The 24,137-nt window shown below is 39.6% G+C and overlaps 1 protein-coding gene across 5 annotated transcripts in view; it reads left to right on the top strand.

Moving 5' to 3' along the window:
* The window catches only part of ENTPD1 (ectonucleoside triphosphate diphosphohydrolase 1), a 115,620-nt gene extending 94,595 nt beyond the window's left edge, over positions 1 to 21,025 (top strand). For all 5 annotated transcript variants that reach the window (XM_070486352.1, XM_070486351.1, XM_070486345.1 and 2 more), the window contains 3 exons: positions 12,962 to 13,078; positions 15,726 to 15,863; positions 17,861 to 21,025. In XM_070486352.1, coding sequence (XP_070342453.1) covers positions 12,962 to 13,078; positions 15,726 to 15,863; positions 17,861 to 18,067 — 462 coding nt within the window. In that variant the 3' untranslated portion in view covers positions 18,068 to 21,025. The remainder of the gene's footprint in view (positions 1 to 12,961; positions 13,079 to 15,725; positions 15,864 to 17,860) is intronic.
* Positions 21,026 to 24,137: the final 3,112 nt, after the last annotated feature.

Here is a 24,137-nt window from a genome sequence, read left to right as displayed (position 1 = left end):
GATTGGAAGAATTAACATACTTAAAATGTCCGTACTTCCTAAAGCAATCTGCAGATTCAATGCAGTCCCTATCAAAGTTCCAACAACAAATTTCACAGAAATAGAACAAAGAATCCTAAAATTTATATGGAACAACAACAGACCCTGAATAGCTAAAGCAATCCTGAGAAGAAAGAACAAAGCTGGAGGTATCGAACTCCCTGATTTCAAAATATACTACAAAGCTATAGTAACCAAAACAGCATGGTACTGGCACAAAAAGAGATCAATGGAACAGAATTGAGAGCCCAGAAATAAACCCACACGTCTACGGACAGCTAATTTTTGACAAAGGTGCCAAGAACATACAATGGAGAAAAGAAAGTCTCTTCAGTAAATGATGTTGAGAAAACTGGATAACCACATGCTAAAGAATGAAAGTAGACCATTCCCTTACACATGCACAAAAATCAACTCAAAATGGATTAACGACTTGAATGTAAGACCTGAAACCATGAACCTTCTAGAAGAAAACATAGGCAGTACGCTCTTTGACATTGGTCTTACCAGCATATTTTTAAGTACCATGTCTGACTGGGCAAGGGAAATAATAGGAAAAATAAACAAATGGGACTACATCAAACTGAAAAGCTTCTGCACAGCGAAGGAAACCATCAACAAAACAAAAAGACAACCTAACAATTGAGAGAAGATATTTGCAAACCATATAACTGAAAAGGGGTTAATATCCAAAACATATAAAGAACTCATACATGTCAACAACAACAAAAATAACAATCCAATTAAAAAATGGGTAAAAGATCTGAACAGACATTTCTCCAAGGAAGATATACAGATGGCCAACAGGCACATGAAAAGATGTTCATCATCACTAACTATCAGGGAAATGCAAATTAAAACTACAATGAGATATCACCTCACTCCTGTCAGAGTGGCTATAATAAATAAGACAGGAAATAGCAAATATTGGAGAGGATGTGGAGAAAAGGGAACTCTCATACACTGCTGGTGGGAGTGCAAACTGGTGCAGCCACTATGGAAAACAATAGGGAGATTCCTCAAAAAAATTAATAGAACCACCATACAATCTAGCTATTCCACTGCTGAGAATTTATCCAAAGTACATGAAAACACGAATGCATAAAGATATATGCACCCCTATGTTCGCTGCAGCATTATTCACAATAGCCAAGACTTGGAAGCAACCTAGGTGTCCATCAAGGGACAAATGGATAAAGATGTGGTATATATACACAATGGAATACTACCCAGCCATAAGAAACAATGAAATCTCGCCATTTGTGACAACATGGATGGATCTTGAGGGTATTATGCTAAAAAAAAATAAGAGGGAGAAAGTCAAATACCGCATGATCTCACTCATAAATAGAGGGTAAAAAGAACAACAACCACATAGAGACAGAGATTGGATTGGTGGTTACCAGGAGGGAAAGGGGGAGCGAGGAGGGCAAAAGGGTGATTAGGCACATGTGTGTGGTGATGGATGATAATTAGTCTCTGGGTGGTGCGCATGATGGAATCTACACAGAATTGAAATATAATGATGTACATCTGAAATTTATATATTGTTACAAACCAATGTTACCGCAATAAAAAAAAAGACAGCTAAGGATCTTGCAAGCAGAAAAATGTATATATAAAGGTATATCAAAATTTTTGCATAAAGTTAAAAAGACGTCATCATCCCTTGAGGTAGACCCATGAATCCAGTGTTAAGAGCCTTTAATTTAGAACGAAAAGTACACAGAAACTAGAGATTAAAGTAGAACCATGAGCCCAAGCAGGGCAGTGGCTGGGATTAAATGCCACACAAGTGTCAGAAGTGAAATCTATTTAGAAGTACTGAGAGCAAATACAGACACGTAGTCCAGAGACAGATGACCCTGAAACTGATGCTACTTCTGCCTCTAAAATTTTTCTTGCAAGGGCAGGGCCAACCTAATATCTAGTAATACAAGCAGATAGGCCATGTTAGAGAAGCAAGCTAGAATGAGTAATCAAGTTAGAATGGAGGTTGGGGAACATGTCAAATGGTCAGTTTGGGCCAGAATCTTGAGACTAGACTAATGCCTCGTCCTTCTATGACTACAAATGCTTCATTTAATCTTTACTCCAAAATACTATCAATATGTTTTTGAGTAGATCTTTGGAAAATGGTTTAACAAACCCTTTTTCTTCCTTTATGGACAAATTTGGCTTTGGGTTAACTTTCTGGATTTGTTTTCCAGGAAACCTGATAAAGGCGGAATGTCAGTTACATTACCAGACAGCAGTTCTTTTTTTTTTTTTTCTTTTTGGTGAGGAAATTGGCCCTGAGCTAACATCTGTTGCCAATTTTCCTATATTTTGTATGTGGAACGCTGCAACAGCATGGCTTGATGAGCAGTGTGTAGGTCTACACCTGGGATCCAAACCCACAAACCCCAGGCCACCGAAGCAGAGTGTGCGAACTTAACCACTATGCCACTGGGCCAGCCCCTCAGATAACAGTTCTTAACGATAAAAATGACCCCTGAAATAAACTGCATCTGGACTGGAAGAAATTATAAATCAACTATCCCTACTCTGTGGCTTCCCTAATCTTCATAAAGGCTCTATATATGTGAAATATATAACAAAAGTCTTTATCTCTATAGCACTTATCATTGGTCATACTGTTATTTATTTGAGTTCTGCTGCCTTCCACTAGAGGGCAGGGATTTTCATGTTTCAGTGATCACTACTGATCACTACAGTGATCAGTACTCAGTAAATATTTGTTGAATGAATGATATGCAGCCAAAAGTCAAGGAAGAGAGAAAGTGAAAAAAAAATGGCTTTTAGTTTTGGTAGTTAGGAGGTTACCAGTGATTTTAATGAGCACAGTTTCAGAAGCCATGTCAGAATGGACTAAGGCCTCCTTGGGAGATGATTCAAAGTTGGGGGAGCAGGGAAGGTAGGCGGGTAACTGATATTAGAAGAAGAAAAAAAATTTGAGAGAGGATAGAATACTGGACTAAGACTAACTCAATTAAATTGAACAGGAAGACATGTATTGGGTATTGTCTCTATAGGTCAACATGTCTGTGTCCCCAACTATGTCCTGAGACCCTGGATGGCAGGGATGGTGTCTTTTTCATCTTTTCATGTCTGGGCCTGCCAGAGTGCCTGGAATATTGTAGATGCTCAGTAAAATAACTTTAGCATTTGGGCTATTCTAGGGAGAACCATGCATGCATAGAAGGCTGGAGGTGGGAAAGAATGAAGCCTGTTAGAGGCCTGCAAGTAGTTCAGTGGGTTTCCCTGTGGTCCAGGCAAGAGGCTTGCCTCTGGTATTCTAGAATACAAAAGTGGAACCAAAACAGGAGAGCATAGGCCCCAGCTCCCAAATTACTTACTCATAGAAGCACATGTGTTCATGCATTTTTGTTCATGCCACCATCCAGAACATATTTTGCATAAAGCATAGTACTCTTTTCTGACATGGACTCTGTGTGCTCAGGATGTGGTTTATTATTAAGCCCAAAGTGTTGGCAGCTATTCTGACATGTTTCTTATCTAAAAATAATGGTGTTTCCAGCTTCCTCTTCCCTTATTCACCTCTTTGTAAGAGCTTGGCAGTTAAAAGTTTATGATGAGCTAGAAATGGGATATTTCTGGACTTCTTTCAACGTCAGCTTAGCTTTCTCAGGCAGCTCTGATGTTTCAAACCATGCTGAGATCGTTTCCCTTTTGGTATCAGAATCTTAAGGAAAAGTCACCAGTTCACTGTCTTTGAATCAGAGGTTTAAGATGAACTGTGGATGCTATCCAGTGATCCATACACTTCTGTAAGCTGTTCTAGATATATTCTCAGCAACTTGGGAGGGACTCTGTTTTGTTATCTTTATTGATATTAATAGATTCTGCATTAATCTGTCCTTAGCCACAGTTGAACTCTTAAACTACAAAATCTTAGTGTTGGAAGGAATTTTAGCACATATGCTATCGAACCTCCTATCTCATGCAGAAATACCGTCTATCCTACCATATCCCCAGTAGGAGGTTTCCCAAATGTTGGGGTATCTATAATGACAGAAAGCACACTACATCACAAAACCTTTCATTTTATCTTAGAAAAGTTTTAATTTTTAGAAAGTTACTTTTGTTGGGCTGAGTGTAGCCACTTTCAAATTTTGGTTATGTTTCAGCTTTTTGAATCTACCCAAAATAAATCTAAACTAGTAAATCTTCCCTTCTAACTAGTAAATCTAAATCCGTTTGCTTAACACTCATTACTGTTATTTCAATTACCTTAGTCATCTTTCTTAAAATTATTTGTATATTCTACTTCTTGGAGGTAGCTGATGGCTTTTTTCCCAAAGCTTAAAGATCATCTTTCGATCTTTAGATGCCTTTGTTTAAGGTTTATGACCCATAAACTCAAGTTTCTATAGTGCAGGAAAATGGTGGTGATTTTAGGAAGACCGAGGATGAAGATATGGTTCAGGGGTTTGGAAAGACAATAATTCCAGGCTGTGGAGGAACTGTATAGCCCTGTTTAGGGGGTCATATAAAGGACCATTTTTGGGACTCAGAAATAGAACATATTTTAAGCTCTAGGGTAAAAAAAAGTTATCTCCTGCAGTTGTAAAGTGATCCAACCTTTTTGAAAGAGAATCTGACAAGATATATATAGATATTTAAAACATACCTCTGCTTTTTAAAATTGAGGTCTAATATATCTGCAGTAAAGTGTGCACATTTTAAAGCCAGAGATTGATAGTTTTTAAGGGATATACCTATGAGCTCATCATCTAGATGAAAACAGAGAATATTCCCAGAACCCTAAAAGGCTCCCTTGTCCACTCTCTCAATTGATAAGCCCCCTGCAAGGATAACTACCACTCTGACATCTATCACTATATAGTGCTACCAATTCAGAATCAGAGTGTGTATTCTTTTGCATGTGGCTTCTTTCACTCAGTATTGTCTGAGATTTGCCTATGTTGTTGCATTTAACAGTAGTTCACCTTTCATTGCAATGTAGTATTCCTTTGCATGAATACACTAAAATTTATCTATCCATTCTATATTCTATACATATATATTCTCAAACATTTATGAACATTTGAGTTGTTTCCATTTGGGGGCTATTATGAACTACTGTATGAACATTCTTGTTCATGTCTTTTAGTGGATATTTCCAGTTATAAAATATATTTATCCCAACAAAATTATCCCAAGGCAAAGGTGCAAAGATGCATGTACATTGTGGCATTGTTTATAATAGTGAAATATTAAAAAGCCTAAGTACTCATGAATAGGAGATTAAATAAATTATGATATATCCATACACAGAAACCTTTTATAGTCATTTAAATGGGTGAGGTAAAATCTACATGGAAACCTGCCCATGATGTATTATAGTCAAGTGAAACAAAGCAGGATTATAAAACATTGTGTCTAGTATGATCACATTTAGGTAAAAATATATACATATACTTTAATATTTTACATATATTTGCTGTAGATATTAAATAATAAGTTGTTAGAAGTGTTTTTCTCTAGGCAGTGGTTAGGTTAAGGAGAGACTTTCATTTTTAACTTATAATATTCAAATTCTATACAATAAACGTGTTTAGTTTTGAATAAGCCAGAATTTTAAAAATATTTCTATTTTTAAGGAAAAGAAGTGAAGAGGACAACTTTCATGTGTTGAGAAGTGAATGGAAGCAAGATTCTGAGATGCTAAAGGGAGGCTTCTGAAGGTCAGGGGAAAATTTTCAAGAGTCCATGGCATGAGAGCTTTGAATGTAGAGGGTCACGTGAACCAGGAGGCCCCGCTGACTTGATTGCTATGTATCCCACTGAAGGCTCAATATTTTGCTAAATGTACCTCATAGAAATTTTCTGTTTTTTTAAAAAAATAACTTTTACTTACTTTAAAAAGCAATGTTACACCTCAGCAAAAGCAAGAGAATTTCTAAGTGCTTAACTCATTAAGCTGTTTGTTGGTAGAAGGGGTTGTAGGAGTAATTTCAGAAAGTCTTTTGAAATGTAACAATTTAAGGAAATATTTATTATAAAAATGAACACATGCTTATTACTAAAAAACTGTATAAAAAGTTTAAAGATCCAACTATATGTTGTCTACAAGATCCAACCATATGCTACCTATAAGAGACTCACTTTCGATTTAAGGACACAAGTAGGCGGAAAGTGAAGGGATGGAGAAAGATATTCCATGCAAATGGCAACCAAAAGAAAGCCAGGGTGGCTATACTTATATCAGACAAGATAGATTTTAAGTCAAAAATTGTCACAAGAGACAAAGAAGGACACTATATAATGATAAAAGGGTCAATTCACAAGGAAGACACAACAATTATAAATATATATGCACCCTAAATCAGAGCACCTGAATATTTAAAGCAAACATTGACAGAACTGATGGGAGAAATAGACAGCAATACAATAATAGTAGGAGACTTCAATACCTCACTTTCAATAATGGATAGAACAACCAGATAGAAAATCAACAAAGGAACAGCAGACGTGAACAACACTATAGGTCAAGTGGACTCAACAGACAAATACAGAACATTCCACCCAAAGCAGCAGAATATACATTCTTCTCAAGTATGCATGGAACATTCTCTAAGATAGATAACATGTTAGGTCGCAAAACAAGTCTTAAAAATTTAAGGAGACTGAAATCATACTAAGTATCTTTTCTGACCACAATGGAATGAAACTAGAAATCAATAGCAGAATAAAACTGGAAAATTCACAAATATGTGGAAATTAACCAACACACTTTCAACAACTAAAATCCTCAACAAAAGACTAGCAAACTGAATTCAACAGTTAATTCAACATTAAAAGGATCATATACCATGACTAAGTGGGATTGTACCCCTAAGATGCAATGATGGTTTAGTATACAAAAATCAGTTAATGTCATATATACCATATTAATAGAATAAAGGATAGAAATCCCATGATCATCTCAACAGATGCAGAAAAAATGTAAGACAAAATTTAGCACTCTTTTATGATAAAAACACTCAACAAACTAGGAATAGAAAGAAATTACCTCAACATAATAAAAGCCATATATGAAAAACACAGCTAACATCATACTCAATGGTGAAAACTGAAAGCTTTTCTTCTAAGATCAGGCACAAAGCAAGGATGCCCACTTTCACCACTTCTATTCAACATATTACTGGAAGTTCTAGCCAGAGCAATTAGGCAAGAAGAAATAAAAGGCATCCAGGTCAGAAAGGAAGAAGTAAAACTGTGTCTGTTTGCCTATCATGTGATCTCATATAAAGAAAACCCGAAAGATTTTACACACAAACACACACACACACACACACACACACACACACACCCTGTTAGAACTAATAAATGAATTCAGTAAAGTTGCATGATACAAAATCAACATACAAAATTCAGTTACATTTCCATACACTAACATGAACTATCTGAAAAGGAATTTATGAAAACAAGCCCATGTACAATAACATCAAAAAGGATAGGGGCTGACCCCGTGGACAAGTGGTTAAGTTCGTGTGCTCCTCTTTGGTGGCCCAGAGTTCTCTGGTTTGGATCCTGGGCGCAGACCTAGCACTGCTCATCAAGCCATGCTGAGGCGGCGTCCCACATAGAGAAACTAGAAGAACCTGCAACTAGGATATACAACTATGTACTGGGAGGCTTTGGGGAGAAGAAGGAAAAAAAGAGGAAGATTGGCAACAGATGTTAGCTCAGAGCCAATCTTCCTTAAAAAAAAAGAGTAAAGTGCACAATTCAGTGATTAAAAAAAGAAGAAAACAGGAATAAAAACTAAGGAGGTGAAAGACTTGTGCACTGAAAACTACAAAACACTGATGAAAGAAATAAAAGAAGATACAAATGGAAAAACAAGTCATGTTCATGGATGACTTAATATTGTTAAAATGTCCATACTACTGAAAGTGTTCTACAAATTCAATGCAATCCCCATCAAAATCCCAGTGGCATTTTTGACTGAAATAGACAAAAATATATACAAAATTTATTTGCAAGCACAAAAGACCTTTAATAGCCAAAACAGTCTTAAGAAAGAAGAACAAACCTGGAAGCATCACACTTCCTGATTTCAAAATATATTACAAAGCAATAGTAATTAAAACAGTATGGTACTGGCATAAAGACAGACATATGACCAATGGAATAGAATAGAGAGCCCAGAAATAAATCCACATGTAAATGATCAACTGATCTTTGACAAGGGCGCCAGGAATACACAACAGGGAAAAGATAGTTTCTTCAATAAATGGTGTTGAGAAAACTGGATAGCCACATGCAAAAGAATGAAATTGAACCCCTATCTTACACCATACAGAAAAATCAGCTCAAATGGATTGAAGATTTAAACACAAGACTGGAAACTAAAATTCCTAGAAGAAAACACAGGGTAAACGTTTCATGACATTGGTTGTGGCAATGATTTAATGAATATGATGCCAAAAGCTCAGGCACCGAAGGCAAAAACAGACAAGTGGGACTACATCAACCTAAAAAGCTTCTGCACAGCAAAGAAAACAATCAACAGAGTGAAAAGCAGCCTACAGAATGGGAGAAAATATTTGTAAATCATGTATCAGACAAGAGGTTAATTTCCCAAATTTATAAGGAACTCCTACAGCTCAATAGCAAGAGAAATTAACCCAATTAAAAAATGGGCTAAATACTTGTATACACATTTCTCCAAAGACGACATACAAATGGCCAACAGGTATATGAAAAGATGCTCAACATCACTAATCATCAGGGAAATGCAAATCAAAACCACAATGAGATATCATCTTATATCTGTTAGGATGGCCATTATCAAAAAAACAAAAAAACAACAAGTGTGGTGAGGATGTGGAGAAAATGGAACCCTTGTACAGTGTTGGTGGGAATGCAAAAACGGTGCAGCTGCTATGGAAAACAGTATGGAGATTCCTCAAAAAATTAAAAATACAACTACCATATGATCCAGCAATCTCACTTTTGGGTATTTTATCCAAAAGAATTGAAATCAGGATCTGGAAGAGATATTAGCACTCTAATGTTCATTGCAGCACTATTCACAATAGCCAAGATGTGGAAACAACGTAAAAGTCTATTGATGGGTATTGACAGATGAATGGATAGAGAAAATAGAGTCTATACATACAATAGAATATCATTCAGCCTTAAGAAGAAGGAAATCGTGGGGCTGGCCCCATGGCCGAGTGGTTAAGTTCGCACGCTCTGCTTCGGTGGCCCAGGGTTTCGCCATTCGGATCCTGGGAGCCGACATGGCAACACTCATGAGGCCATGTTGAGGCAGCATCCCACATGCCACAACTAGAAGGATCCACAACTAAAAATATATATATATATATATATACACAACTATATACAGGGGGGCTTTGGGGAGAAAAAGCAGAAAAAAAAAAAAGAAAAGAAGATTGGCAACAGTTGTTAGCTCAAGTGCCAATCTTTAAAAAAAAAAAAAGGAAATCCTGTGATATATGACAGAAATGAACCTTGAAGACATGCTAGGTGAAATAAGCCAGTCACAAAAGGACAAATTCTGCATGATTCCATTTATATGAGGTATCTAAAATAATAAACCTCATAGACTCAAGAGAGTAGAATGGTTGCCAGGAGCTGGTGAGAGGGGGAAATGGAGAGTTGCTAATCAATGGGCATAAAGTTTCACTATGTAGGATGATTAAGTTCTAGAGATCTGATGTACAACATTATCCCTAAAGATTATAATACTGTATTGTACACTTTAACATTTATTACGAGAGATATGTTAAATGTTCTTATACAATAACAAAATTTTAAAGTAAAAATGAGAAAGTCCACCCCTCCCTCCTGTCCCACAATCAGTTCACTAGAAGAAAACACTCTTTAATAGTTTTAATTACTGGGGGGAGCCCTCCAGTCATTAGCTATGCATATCATAGCAATCCATTCTCTGGATATATTCAGTCTCTCAATCAACAGAGATTCACCAAGTGTTTCTTAGATTCTAGTCAATGCTCTAGGAACTAGAGAGAGAGAGCGGTTTTCTGTCACTTAAACATTTATAGAGCTCTTCCATGTCCCAAGTGCCATGTTAGTGCTGCAGATTCAGCTAAGAACAAGGCAGATGTGGTCCCTGCCATCAGGGAACTGGCATTCTAGAAAGCAGGCAGACAAGAGACCACAAATGCAAACCAACCAAAGCAAATCGGACTGTGGCAACTGCTGGGAAGAAAGAAACAGAGTCTTATGAAGGGGAATAACAGAGGGTCCTAGTCTAGATGGGTGATTGGAAGACTTCTCTGAGGAGATGTGGAAGTCAAGGGAATTCTAACATAAGGAAGAGCAAGTGTGCAACCCTGGGCAGGGGGGTGGGAGTGGGGAGGGAACCTTGGGAGTGACTGAAGGCCAGGGTAGCTGGGGTGTGGTGGGCAAGGTGGGCAGGGGTATGAGATGGTATTGGCAAGGTGGGAAGGGTTGGAGCATGCCTGGCCTTGAGAGGCCTGGTAGAGTTTGGAGTTTATTCTTGGTATAATTAGGAGTCACTAAAAGCCTTAAGCAGAGGAGTGATATGACCAAATTTGTTTTTAAAAGATTCCTGTGACTGCCATGTGCAGGATGGATTGGAACAGGTCTAGAAAGGTAATGTGGAGACCAAATAAGAGGCCATTGCAGTGTCCACACAAGAGATGATGGTGGCTTGGGTTAAGATGGTAGAAATAGGGCCACACCAAGATCTTGTTCTGCAACTGGCATACAATATTTAAAGTGTTGGAATTCCCAAGTTCAAGGGATGTGGAGGCTGTCTTTCAGAGCACCTAGGGAGCTCAACTTCCTCAAAGGAATCGGCATACCAGTCCAGGGGCTAAATGTCCAGAGGTATTTATAGCAACATTGCTCATAGGCAGAAATACTGTAATCAAAGGAATGCCCACCAGTAGGGAGTTGTTGAGTGAATTATGATACATTCACACCAGGGACTCTTACGAAGCCATTAGAGTGTTCCCTGCTGACTTGGAGAGATTTCCACAAAGGATTGTTGGATAAGAAAAGCAGCATGCAGAATATGTTTAAAATTTCATTTAAAAAACAAATCCTTTATATATGTGTGCTTGTATGATTATATGAGCAATGTGGAAAAAGACGGAGGCTTCATATTAAGTTGGGCTCCCATTGAAACTAGAAGTAGAGGAGAAAATTAAGCCAGGAAATAAATGAAAAAGCAAGGAAAAGTTATTAAAAGGACAAATACACTCACACTTATTCATTTTTGTTAAATTAGATATGTTATATATCTACAAAAATATTTTTTTAAATAATGCATTTTTGGGGCAAGCCCAGTGGCGCAGTGGTTAAGTTCGCATGTTCCGCTTCAGCGGCCCGGGGTTTGCCAGTTTGGATCCCGGGTGCGGACATGGCACCACTTGGCACGCCATGCTATGGTAGGCGTCCCACATATAAAGTAGAGGAAGATGGGCACAGATGTTAGCTCAGGGACAGTCTTCCTCAGCAAAAAGAGGAGGATTGGCAGCAGTTAGCTCAGGGCTGATCTTCCTCAGAAAAAAAAAAAAAGTTAAAAAAAAAAGAAAAGAAAGAATGCATTTTTTTAAGAAGCTGACATTGGACTTATTTTGGCTGGAATTGAAGTATAAACCCTGTTTGCAGCAGGAGCTTGCCTGGTAGAGATAGCTTTCCTATTCTCTGAGTCAGAATTGAGCTCCCAGTGGGATCCCCACTAACTCCTGTTTCTTTGCCCTCTGGAAGCCTGTTTCTTTGCCCTCCTGTATCTTTGCTCATGAGAATTACATAGGAATGTTGCTTGGCTTGTTTGAGAATCACATTTCTTTTCTACTTTCACTTCTCGTTTAGTAACTTTACAGAAGACAAAATATAATCCCTAATCCAAACCACTCCTAGCACAGGGAAAGCTTTTGTCCCCCTCCGACAATCACAGGAGACTCCTTGACGCCACCCAGAGCCTAGCACGCAGAGCTCTCAGTGTGTTTGTCGAGTAAACAAATGATGTGCTCCTATGACATCCAAAGTGATTTCCCCTAAAAACTGGCACCATTTAGGGCACGGGAGAGAAAAACCACTAGAGCTGGGATTTGAGTTGCCTCATCTAGCAAGCTCTGCTCAATTATTTTCTCCTCTTTAAATTCATGCCATATTAAAAGGGTCAAAAAGGCAGCTAGAGGGTGGTTTAAAGTATAATAAAAATTATATGTATGTATTAGAGTGAAGGAAAAATGATTAGAAGCCTATATATCATATTTAATAGTCGTCTCCAAGTGGTAGAATTTTGGGTCATTTTAATAGAATGTTTTATTTTTTACTCACTTGTACTTTTAACTTTTTCAGTAGTTCTCATGCATGATGATAATAATGATTTTTAAAAACTTTTCAGTTGTGTCTAGCTCCTGACAGACCTGCAATAAATATTTGATAAATAAAGCTTGGCTATTTAAAGAAAGCAGTACATGTACATTATAGAAAATAGGCTTTAAAAAGCACAAATAAAAAGGAAAAAAAGTATAATTTTGCCATTCAGAGATAACTCAATACCTTTATATAGAATTTTCCAGTTTTTATTTATTAAAAAATTCATATATAATAGCTTTTTGAAGATGGGATTTTTGTAACCTCTTCCTCTTCTCTTCTCTTCCCCCATCTTTCTTTCTCCCTGAATCTACCATTAAAATTATAGAGAAAATTAGCTACCAGGTGGCTTGGAAATGCATGTCAGCAACAAAGTGACCCCTCTTCCAGGAAGGACACAGCTCTTGGGTCTGGAATATCACATGGTCCATTAATTCACTCAACAGAGATTTCCAGGCACCTTCACTAGGGGTTTGGCCTTCTGGAGAGTAAGTTAGTGTCACTTTGTGTTGGACACAGAGAAAAACTCTGCATTTTTCTCTTGCAGGCATTTTCAGCTTTTTACTATGTGATGGAGTTTTTAAACTTTACATCGGGGGAAACTCCCTCCCAGGAAAAGGTGATGGACAAGATGAAGGAGTTCTGCTCTCTGCGCTGGGAAGAGGTATGTCCTTCTCTTATATCTCATCGGCCAGGACCAGCTGGAAAAACAAGGTGCAGGATTAGAGGCCCTGGAAGCTCGCTCAGAAAGGACTGCATCTGGCAGAAATTCTGAAACATTTCCGGGGATGGAATTGCAGGGGGAGACCCAGATCCTCGATTGTTGAGATGGGTGTTATGACTCAGTTTTTCCAACTGCATTGCCCATCCATATGGAAAGCATAGTTTTTGTCAAGTGCCCTGTTACAGGGTATCTCTTTTCTTTTTCTGCTTACTTCAACATGAGGAAGGACTGCTTTTCTGGTGTGACTTGAGTTTGGGAATGTCCCTTGTAGAACCTTTGGCAGAGAGAGAACTAACAACTGTTAAGCATATATTATATGCTGAAAAGTGGGCTAGATGCTTTATACATGCTATATTGTGCTGCCTGTCCCTGCTTTAGCAGGGGAAATAATGCAAACTGCACCCACTGATGTCCAGCAGGGTGCCCCAAATCCTTGGGTCCCTGAGGTAGAGAGGCTAGGAAAGTGAGTGGAGGGGGCAGTTCACACTTGTCTTCTGATAGGTTAATTAGAGGGCTGGTGAAAGTCTTTTGGCAACCGGAACATAACGACTTTTCCACTCTGAAAATCTGGTCATCCAAGATATGGTTAGCCCAAGAGAACAATGTTGTAAAATTCTATGTATAATAACTAGGTATTTCTCAGTATACTCTGGGTCCTGACATTCAACCTCATGGACTTTCAGCCTTTCTAGGGCAGTGCATCCCATTCTTCAAGATTTGCCATGCCCCTTCATCTGGGGGGGTGGTGAGGGGGAATGGGTGAGGAGGAGAGAACCTGGTACTGTCCCACGGCCCTGGGAATAGAAAAGAGAGAGGGGCAGAGAGGAGAATGAGGAGGGCAGACTCTCCTCCCGTTTGGAGAGCACATAGTATTGAGTCCACAAGCATTAAAATGATCAATTCTGGACTGATGAACCAGGTGGATGTCTTTGGCTTCTATATTATTGGCTACTATCATAATTAATCCTTAGCAGGTTAGACTGCATAGCCAATGTACAGCTTTCCAGAAAGAGGAGGGAGGTGGGAATGTTGAAGAATTCAGGGAAATTAGGCCCAAATGGCATTTCCTCAAGGGATAAGCCAGCCTTCAAGAACCTATGGGGTTGCAGCATTTTCAAGTCGGACCCAAGTAGATTCTTAGAATTCTGTATCCCACTGTGGATTTTTGTTTGGAAGGCCCACTGAAACTACATCAAATGGGAAAAGAGGTCTTTCCACAAAGGAAAAGCAGAGTGCAGTTACTGAAAGAAAAGGGACCTGGATAGGCAAAGTCAACTGATGTCACACCAAGGTCGCAGGAGAATGTCACATGCAGATGAATTGATCAAAGAGTAATTTCCAGGACTGTGATAAAAAGACAGGTTCCAAGCTGGGTCATTCAAAGAATTCCATCAGAGCAGGATGAGGCAGGCTAGGTGTGGACTTAGTCTTCCAGAGATTGGGGACTGACAGAAGCCAAGTAAGAAACAAATCCCAGGCAGCAGTTAGGGTTTAGAGACGGATGTTCTTTGGGAGGAGAAAGAAATCTGGGCAAAAGGGGGTTGGGCAGGCAGCCAGGAGACCCTACATACAAAACATCTGGCATAATTCCTAGTACATGATCTATGCTTAACAAATGTTAGTTCTCCTCTGCCCAAGGTGTCCAGGAGGGAACGCCTATCGCAAGGGCTGACAAGTAGGGCAGCAGACAGAACTCTGGGCTGAGCTAGAGATGTCCTGGCCTGTTGCCCTCTAATTGAGGGCAGGAGAAGAGCAGAGCAAACTGTGGGCATCTGGGTATATATTTACAACAGCCAGGAGAGGTAAGGGCAAGTGTCGGCAGGCAGCCCTGCATATTTTCATTTGGCAGTAGGGTGAGTAAACACATGAAGGACTCAAGAAGACCCCTGTGCATGACTCAGATGCCCCAAAAAAGGAGGTCAGGTAAGGACAGGGGACAGAAGGTGAGATGTTGGCACTTTGCTTTAGTAGTTCTGAGCAAAGTGCTTCCTAAACTGTATTCCAGAGCTGTGTTTCTCAAACTTTACTGTATACAGGATCACCTGGGGATCATATTAAAGAGCACATTTGGCATTGGTAGTTCTGGGGTGAGGACTCTCAAGCTCCCAGGGGATGATGATGCAGAGTGGCAAGGCTTTTTATGACAGTATTTCCTAAGATGCTTATAAAGAGCATATGGAAAACTCTGATTGAACAAAGATTAACAAATTCATTCATGTAAGACTTGTTACAGCTTTTAATATGCTAATGTAATTGTGAAATTCAAGTTCACAAGGGGTGAAAAGGTACACTAAAATTCAGTGTTTCTAAACCTGCTAGACCACAGACACTACTTTTTTCTTAGAGCACTTATTGCTATCTCATAGAGCCCCGTGGAGGAAAGGTTTCCTGAACAGACCTTCAACTATAGACCCCTGAGCCCACTGAAGGAGTGAGGCACCACTCCCAAAGCCCTCTGGAGAGGCCAACTCTCAGGGCCGTGTGAGCTGGGGCATTCTCCTTTCTTGATCAGCTCTAATAGTGAAAAAGAGGGATATGGAGAGGTGCGTGTTGTACAAGTATGATATTTCCTTCACTTCACTTCCAGCTGAAGACAAATTTTGGTGCAGTGAAGGAGAAGTACCTGAGTGAATATTGCTTTTCTGGCACCTACATCCTCTCTCTCCTTCTGAACGGCTATCATTTCACAGCTGATTCCTGGAAGCATATTCATTTCATGGGCAAGGTAATTTGCGTACTTGCTGGGTTGGGGAGAGGTTGGGTGATAGTGACTGAAGCAGCTTTGGGCTTGAAAGGGGTAGGAATCAACCTGATTTAATTTTTGGCCTGATGTCCTGTTCTACCACTTCATCTCTAATCCAAGCCGGCATTTTGTGTCAAGCCCTCCTGGGTATGTCTACCAGCCAGTTGTGGGTATCCTATCTAAGGAGAGCTACCTGCATTCTCAGCCTTGCCTTTCTGTTTACACAACAGTGACTAATTCCTTATAAAACAAAAAAATGAGATATTAAAGTAACACAATAGTATTTCAGAAGTAGCCACAGAGATTCTGTGTGCTGACTTCATTTCATCCCAAAGGCCCCTTCCACAAATCTGGAAAGGGTGATGCACGGTTTCTTATAAGAGATGAAGGCCTTGTTAGTTGTAACTTCAAGGTTGACCAATCTGGAAGCTCAGTGTGAAGAAGGGGATGAGTGGCTGTGAATGGGGGTCTTTGCTTAGAAACCAGGTTTGGCGGGAGCCTTAAAGAAGCAATCTCACTGTTGTGCTTTACCATAGCGCCACCTGCAGGCAGTCAGGCACAGAGAAACATTTACGCCAGCTGCGGGACTCATGGGCAACTCATACTTGATGAAAAATATCAAGAGCAGTGTTTGTCTACCTTTTAAACTCATACCACTAGTGGCAAAAACAATTTACCTCCTTCATTAAATACAGTGATTTCAAGCAAAACAAAGCATTGCGGCAGAGGGCTGTAGCAGCCTTGAGGATGCTAGTTTCATTACACTCTTGTCAATACTGACCTTGCTAATTCAGACGCAAATCTTTTCGTTGTTTTAATATCCCAGTATTCCTGCCAGTTCATCACAGTTTATTTTGTCTACTTAAAAGATATGTCTATGTCAAACATACAAGTTATTTATGTTCTTTGAACTCCAAAAAATGGTCCAATATTTCTAAACCCTAGATGATAACTCCTCTAACTATGGAGCCTTCCTTGACACATGCAGTCAGATAAGTTCCAGTACCCCATAAAGGGAAGTGGACCTTTTACAAATTATTCATTTCCAGTACTGGTAAGGGTTATGAGGAAAAGAGCATTTCCACATATTACTGGCTGGAATATAAACTTGCACAACCTTTGGGGAGACTGTTTTGGCAATATGTACTAAGAACCTTAAAATACGTACATCATTTTATCCAATTATTCCATTTCTAGGATTTATATATAATTGGATAAAGTGAGTAAAAATAAATGTTTAAGGCACTTCATGCCAGTGATGTAGAAATCCCTTAAGAGACATGGGATGATGTTTATAAGGTATTGTTGAGTGAATAATTCTACATACAGTTTAATCCCATTTTTTGTAAGAAAAAACATGCACAGAGAGGACTGAAAGGATATGTCACAAAATGATCATAGCAGCTTCTGAGTGGTGAAGTACAGGCGGCAGAGTCAGAGCATGTTTTATCTCACGCATATGTATAGTCTTCCAACTTCCATAAAGGAAGATTGACTTGCGGGGATTATTCCCCAGTTTTTCCCTAGTTAAATCATAAGCAGTCCTGGTTTTGTATGTATGAGACTCCTGGGCCTGACATACATGTAAAAGGCCAGGGACAATCACTGTTCTCTCATCCTCTGCCTGCTTCCTGTCACCTCCCAGCCCCTCAACGTTCACACAAAAACAAGAGGAAGGTAAATCTCCCAAGGCCTATTTGAATTAAATTCTTCTAGGGAAGAGAAGTGGGCTGTCAGTCTCCAAACTCCCCTCTGAATTTTGGGAATACAGTAGTGAGGCTCCAAACTCTTCTTAATCGCTTGCTCCTGCTCCGTTTTCCCCACTACCATATTTCCAGTTTAGAATAGAGAGGTAATCCATTTAGAGAACTGAACTTGGTGCTCTCCACCTCCTGGTTGCTCAGTGTTATGGAGAGGACTGCATGAAAGCTCATTTAATACTTGCACCAGAAACAACAGACTTTCCCCACTGTTTGCAGATCAGGAGCAGCGACGTCGGGTGGACTTTGGGCTACATGCTAAACCTGACCAACATGATCCCAGCTGAGCAGCCGTCGTCTACACCTCTTCCCCACTCCACCTATATCTTCCTCATGGTCCTCTTCTCCCTGATCCTGGTCATAGTGATTGTCATAGCCATGTCTGTCTTTCGCAAGCCTTCGTATTTCTGGAAAGACACAGTATAGCAGGAGCAACTGAAATCTGCTGGCTGGAGTGAGAAAAAAACTTCCAGGGAGCACGTTCCTCCACAGTGGTGTACAAGATCATCCTTCCTTGCTCACCAAGGCCTGTCTTGACCAGCATGAAGCTTCCTTGGCTTTTGCTGAAGCCTCTCATGGGAGGTATTCGCCACCTTCTGCCTCAAGGCCTTTCTGGCAGACACTGTCTCTTTTGTGAGTCTTTCTCAACTCCCCTCTCTTTTGTACTGTGTGCTTGTGTAGGTCTTAAAGACCTGCCACCTTTCATGATCTTTGCTTTATAAAAGAACAAGAGTGACTTTGTCCAGAAGAACTGAGAGTCCTGAGTCCTGTGCTGGAAGTTGCGCTGGCTAAAAGCATCATCTCAGGAACTGTTCTGTTTGTATTCTTACAGACCCTTTCTCTCTCCTGTTTCCTATTATTAAGAAAGCCATACAATGCCTTTGGAGAGGGCAGACACACATCCAATTCCCAGCCTGCCCTTTGTATGAGAGAATTTTCTAGACTAGGCAAATATGTGCTAGGGCCAAAGAGTCTTGCAAGGGAATTTATGTGCTTGTGCAGTTAATATAATACTTAAGCCAATCCAAAACAGGGATGTGGATGAGTGACATATTCCTTGGTGATATCAACATGCTACAGAGTGGAACACCCAGACCAGAGAAAAGCTGATGTACATACAGGCATTCAGCTATCAGGGCATACTACATGGTAGGTGTATACATGTCAGGAAGAAAAATACAGCTACAAACAGGGTTGGGAAAATGCATTCTCTGATGCATCTATTGGGGTTTTACTTTTATTGTGGTAAAATGTGTACAACATAAAATTCACCATTTTAACATGTACAATTTGGTGGCATTTAGTACATTCACAAAGTCATGCAATCATCACCGCTATCTAATTTCAGAATACTTTCATCACCAAGAAATTGGCTGGAGACAAGACCATCCCTGGGTAGGCCTGAACCACCAGCCTTTCAGTTAATAGCCAAACATGCTAACCAATTGCACCACAAGGATGCTCACTGAGTTTTAAAGCCATGCCATATGTTATTGTCCCAGGGTTTGATTTGGTGAGAGCTGCATTAATGTAGAGTGGCATGCCTGTTCGTTGTCATGGTGTTTACACATCAAAATGTGCCAGAAGCCAGATCTTAAAGTGTTGTTGGCCACCCCTGTCACACAAGTATGGGCTCTATTTACTTCCTCCATGGAATATTTTATGGGAGAAGCAGCAGCTACGGAGCTCGTCACAGAAACATTAAGAGACCCTGTGCCTTCTTCCTTTAGGGACTGTTGTTAAGAGTTGCCTGTTGAGAGGATGCAGTGGTGATGTGTCTGACCTTGTCCCAGGCTCTTCATCTCTGGATTTGGGAACTGACTGTTGAGCTGCTGCAGAGTGGAGGGGAAGGAAAACCTCTTCCACAAAATAGCAGCCAAATGTCCCTATATCTCTTGAACAATCAAGTCATTTTTGACAACATCCAGGTGACTATAAGCTGAATAAAGCTGTGGACAGAAACTTTTTTTCTGCTACTCACAACTGAACTTGCTGTACCTCGATTAGGAATGAGAAGCCAAATTAGGACACAGTTAAACTCTCTTAGTGGTAGTTGGTTCTATCATTATAGCTAGTATTTACTGAGCATTTGTTGTAAACCATGCTCTGCGCTCAACTGCATTACATTCATTTTCTCATTTAATCCTCACAATACTCAGAAGGGTAGCTACTAGCACTCCCACTTCCTAGAAACAGAAACTGAGGCTCGGAGAGGTTAAGTCCCTTGCCTAAATGGCTTGGCTAAAGCCTGGCATGCACTTCACCATTATTTTCTCTCCCAAATACACTAGACTGTCTCCATATGACTTCTAAGCACACACGTAACTGCATGAATACAGGGCTTATGGGCATGACCTGTTCCCTGATGGACTTGAGATGTAACAGTGCTTTAAGTCCACAAAGGCCGTCATGGCAACATCAATATTCTGTTCATGTATTTTGCATTGTAACATATGTGGCATATGATGCTAATCAATGATTCCCATACTCCTGGCTTCTTAATTACACTGCTTGCTTACTGCACAGCAGTTAAGCATCAAATAAACAGTAGTTGATGATAATGATGAAAATAAAAGGTCTATTTATTAATAGAGCCAATAGCAGCCCCTTTAATCCTTACGTCTGCATATACAAAAGACTGTCATGCACATTATTCTGATCCTAAATCAAACCCCAAGGGTGTAAGTGTTATTTCCATACACAAACTAGTACATGGCAGAGTGGATACTCAAAACCCATGTCTTCTGCTCCAAGTTTACTGCTCATTCTTTTCTAAACACTGCCCCTCAGCAAGTTGGAATTAGAATTCACAAGTTTCCTTCAGTAAACACTGAAATATTTTCTTATTCCATTTCTGTCTTGTTGCCTGGGTCCAAAAAAAAAAAAAACCCTTTAAGGTATTCGGGAGCCAAACTCCACTTGTTAAAAAATCTCAAATCATGGAGCCGATCAGCAGGCACAACCTAATCTCATTTCTGTTGGAGGGAAAGTTAGTTTTGAGGCAGATCTAAGAATCTGCTTTGGGCCAGTCTGGATGAGGAAAACCAAATAAAATGGATCACTATCAGCTAATTTTAATATTGGCTTGGCCACTGGTTATAAGTGATTACAGTTACCTCCTGGACTTTCACCCAAACTTGGTTCTGGTGATCACATTCCTTTAGGTGGTGGGAAACTTTTTTTTATGAACTCATGGGGCAAAAATTAGAAGTGGTTACTTCTGTAGATCAAAGAATTAAGTTACTTAATTAGGCTGTGTATGTATGTGTGTGTGTGTGTGTGTGTGTGACAGAGAGAGAGAGAAATACAAAAGTTTCACCTTACCTAATTCTTAAATTAATAAGAAATATAAAATGCAATATGAATAAAAGTTTTTAAAAAGTATACTTCATTTTGATTGATTTGTATCGATCAAGATCTCTATAAGAAAAACATGGCACAAGCATACTGGATAACAAGGGGGGTTTTAATAAAGTGACTATATCCAAAATATTATCATTTCAACACATAATATAAAAATATTAATGAGATATTTGTTTTTCCATATTAAGTTTTTGAAATCTATTGCGTGTATTACATTTACAGCACATCTTAATCAGGACTAGCTACATTTCAAGTGCTCAACAGCTATGTGTGACAAGTGGCCACCCTATTGGACAACACATGTCTAAAAATACATTCAAAGCTAAAAAGAGATCGGCAATAATCCTTTATCTTTCTCTTAAGGAGGGGATTTCCTTTTAACAGAGATACTAAAACGTTCTTGACAGTATTTATTATATATGAAGTTTAACATTATTTTTAAACAAGCTTTTAAGAGCCAAGCTCAGAATTTCACTTTATTCTTCAGGTTTTGTTGCCTTTTTTGTGAAGGCTGAGATCCCTGTTATTCAAGGCCAAGAAGCCTGATGAAAGACTTTTGGAAAATTTAATCTGTACTCAAAGATAATACAAGATAATTTTGATGCTTATATTCTATAGTCAAAATGTAAATTTGAATATTAAAATAAAGATTAGTCTCTTAATAGCTCACAGAGCAAAGTTTACCATATAATAGTAAAATTACTGTTAAAATATATTCTCATTTATTGTCAGTTGGAAAGATGAGCTGAATTTCACCCAAATTGGTCTGGTCCCTCTCTGATTCATATCCTAGTAGCTGGTATCTTGTTAGAACATGACAGTTGCTCATAGTTAGCTGTGCTCACTAACCATATGCTTCTTTCAGCTGGTGTTAGTTTTATTTTTTAAATTTCTTACAACCACCTCAAAGTTTCAGTGGTTCACCACAGTAAACACTGATTTTCATGTTTGTGGGTCTGCAAGTCAGCTGAGTAGCTCTACTTCAGGCAGTAGGTCTGGTTCAGGCCTGCTCCATATATCTCACATTCTCCTTGTCTGGTGGCTTCCTGAGCCATGTTCTCACGATGAATAGCAGGGGCACAAGAGAGTGAGAGCAAACACAGGATGCCTGTTAAAGCCTTGGCCAGGATGCGCTCCCTGTCACTTCCACCCACATCGTATTAACCAAAATAAGTGATATGACCAAGCCCAACATTAGCAAGTTGGAGAAACACTGGGAGGGATGGCAGTGTCATATGGCAAAGGACATGGGTGATTAATTCTAACACAGTAAAGGATTGAAGCATTGGACACAATGATTCAATCTAGCATGTGTCTCATTAGCTAAAACATAAACTATGTTTTCAGTAAATGACAATCTACTTATCTTGCCAAGGAATGTTCTTTTTAAAAAATGTCATTACTTCTAAGACGACATTGATCTGCAGCTTCTTTCCACAGCCTGAAGCAGGATGCTCCAGCAGCTCCCAAGTTAGCCTCACATTCGAAAAGGGTAGATTTCCTAAGAGACCATGCATCTATTTATTTTCCTTATGTTATATGTTTAGAACAATGTATAGTTAACTACCTAAGTTATTATTTGCACGTGAATCTAATACAACTGAACACAATTGTGGTTTTTTTAAAGATTGGCCCTGAGCTAACAGCTGTTGCCAACCTTTTTTTTTTTTTCCTTCTTCTCCCCAAATCCTCCCAGTACATAGTTGTATATTCTAGTTGTAGGTCCCTCTGGTTGTGCTATGTGGGACGCTGCCTCAGCATGGCCTGACGAGCAGTGCTAGTTCCACACCCAGGATCTAAACTGGCAAAACCCTGGGCCGCTGAAGCAGAGCACACAAACTAAACCACTTGGCCACAGGGCCAGCCCCTGAACACAGTTGGTTTTATCACAGGTATAATGGAATTTTTAATAATGAGGACAGGAGTATCTCCATGAGCCTTCTCTTTAGAAAAGTGGCGTTTAAGACTGTACATGTGATAAAAGCATTGCTATATTTTTGCATTTTATTTTATAACATTGCTATTCTTTTGCATTTCTCTATTTTAAATTAATTTCTAGATTTAAATTGTTGATACAATGATGGTATCACCCTCATCAGCACCTGAGTTGACTTTTTGTCTTTATATCCCTTTTGCATGTATGTTGAATAGCAAAGCTCATCAGAGAACATGGGCTAGTCAATGACAAGTGAGATACAGTCACCTAAGAAACAACATCACTCGTTATAATGAAGTTCTAAGAAGAAAGGGGAGGAAAGTCTTCGGAGCTAGGTAGGGAATAGTGTGTATTTAGGATGACCTCAACTGAACTCTGTCTTTCCTCCTAAACCTGCCCTTACTCCTGCATTTTATCATAATTAATGCTACTACTGTGTCAAGTAACCAAGATGAGAATCAGCTTCATCAAGAGGACTGGCCCATTCTGCCTTTGCAACATTGTTCATTTTGATTCCCCTTTCCAATCTTACTGTACCACCCCAGTAAAGACCTGATACCAGGAATGGTGGTCTTGTCTCCAATCTATTACTGCCAGATTAATCTTTATAAAAAGCAGGCTTAATCACTTTGCTCCCCAACTAAAACTGCTGGTGGCTTTCCACTGCCTACAAAATAAGATCAAACTCTCTTACAGACATTCAAGCCCTGTGATCCATGCCTAGAAGCTCTCTCCAGGCTTACATCCTACTCCACCCCTCTGACGTTTCCTACACTCCAGCCAGGGTAGACTGATCCTTCACCCGACACTGTTCAAGTTATTTGTTCAACCTGCAACACCTCTGCCCTGCTCTACCTTCAAAGCTCAGCATAAACACCCCTTCCTCAGTGAAGTCTTCTCCAAAACTCCAAGCTAGAAAAAACTGCTTCCTCCCTGTGCTCCCACACCCTTTGCCTGGGCCTCCATTAGAGCACTCCGACCATCTTGTTAAGTGTTTGGGTTAAGCTCCTTGGGGGCAAGAATATGTGACCTATTTCCCTCTGAAAAGTTGGGCTCAGGGGTCCTTTAGCGGGAACTAAGGTAACAGTCCTAGTTAGTCTCCCCATCCACTGCCAGGCAAGTTGGTCCATGCCACTATTTCTGCTTCAGTATCCTTCTTTATGTTATCTCTCGACATGGTCATCCTCTTCCTCCAGT

This window comes from Equus asinus, chromosome 2, assembly GCF_041296235.1.
Source record: "Equus asinus isolate D_3611 breed Donkey chromosome 2, EquAss-T2T_v2, whole genome shotgun sequence".
Classification (NCBI taxonomy): domain Eukaryota; kingdom Metazoa; phylum Chordata; class Mammalia; order Perissodactyla; family Equidae; genus Equus; species Equus asinus.
This window is presented reverse-complemented; position numbering and strand designations above follow the sequence as displayed.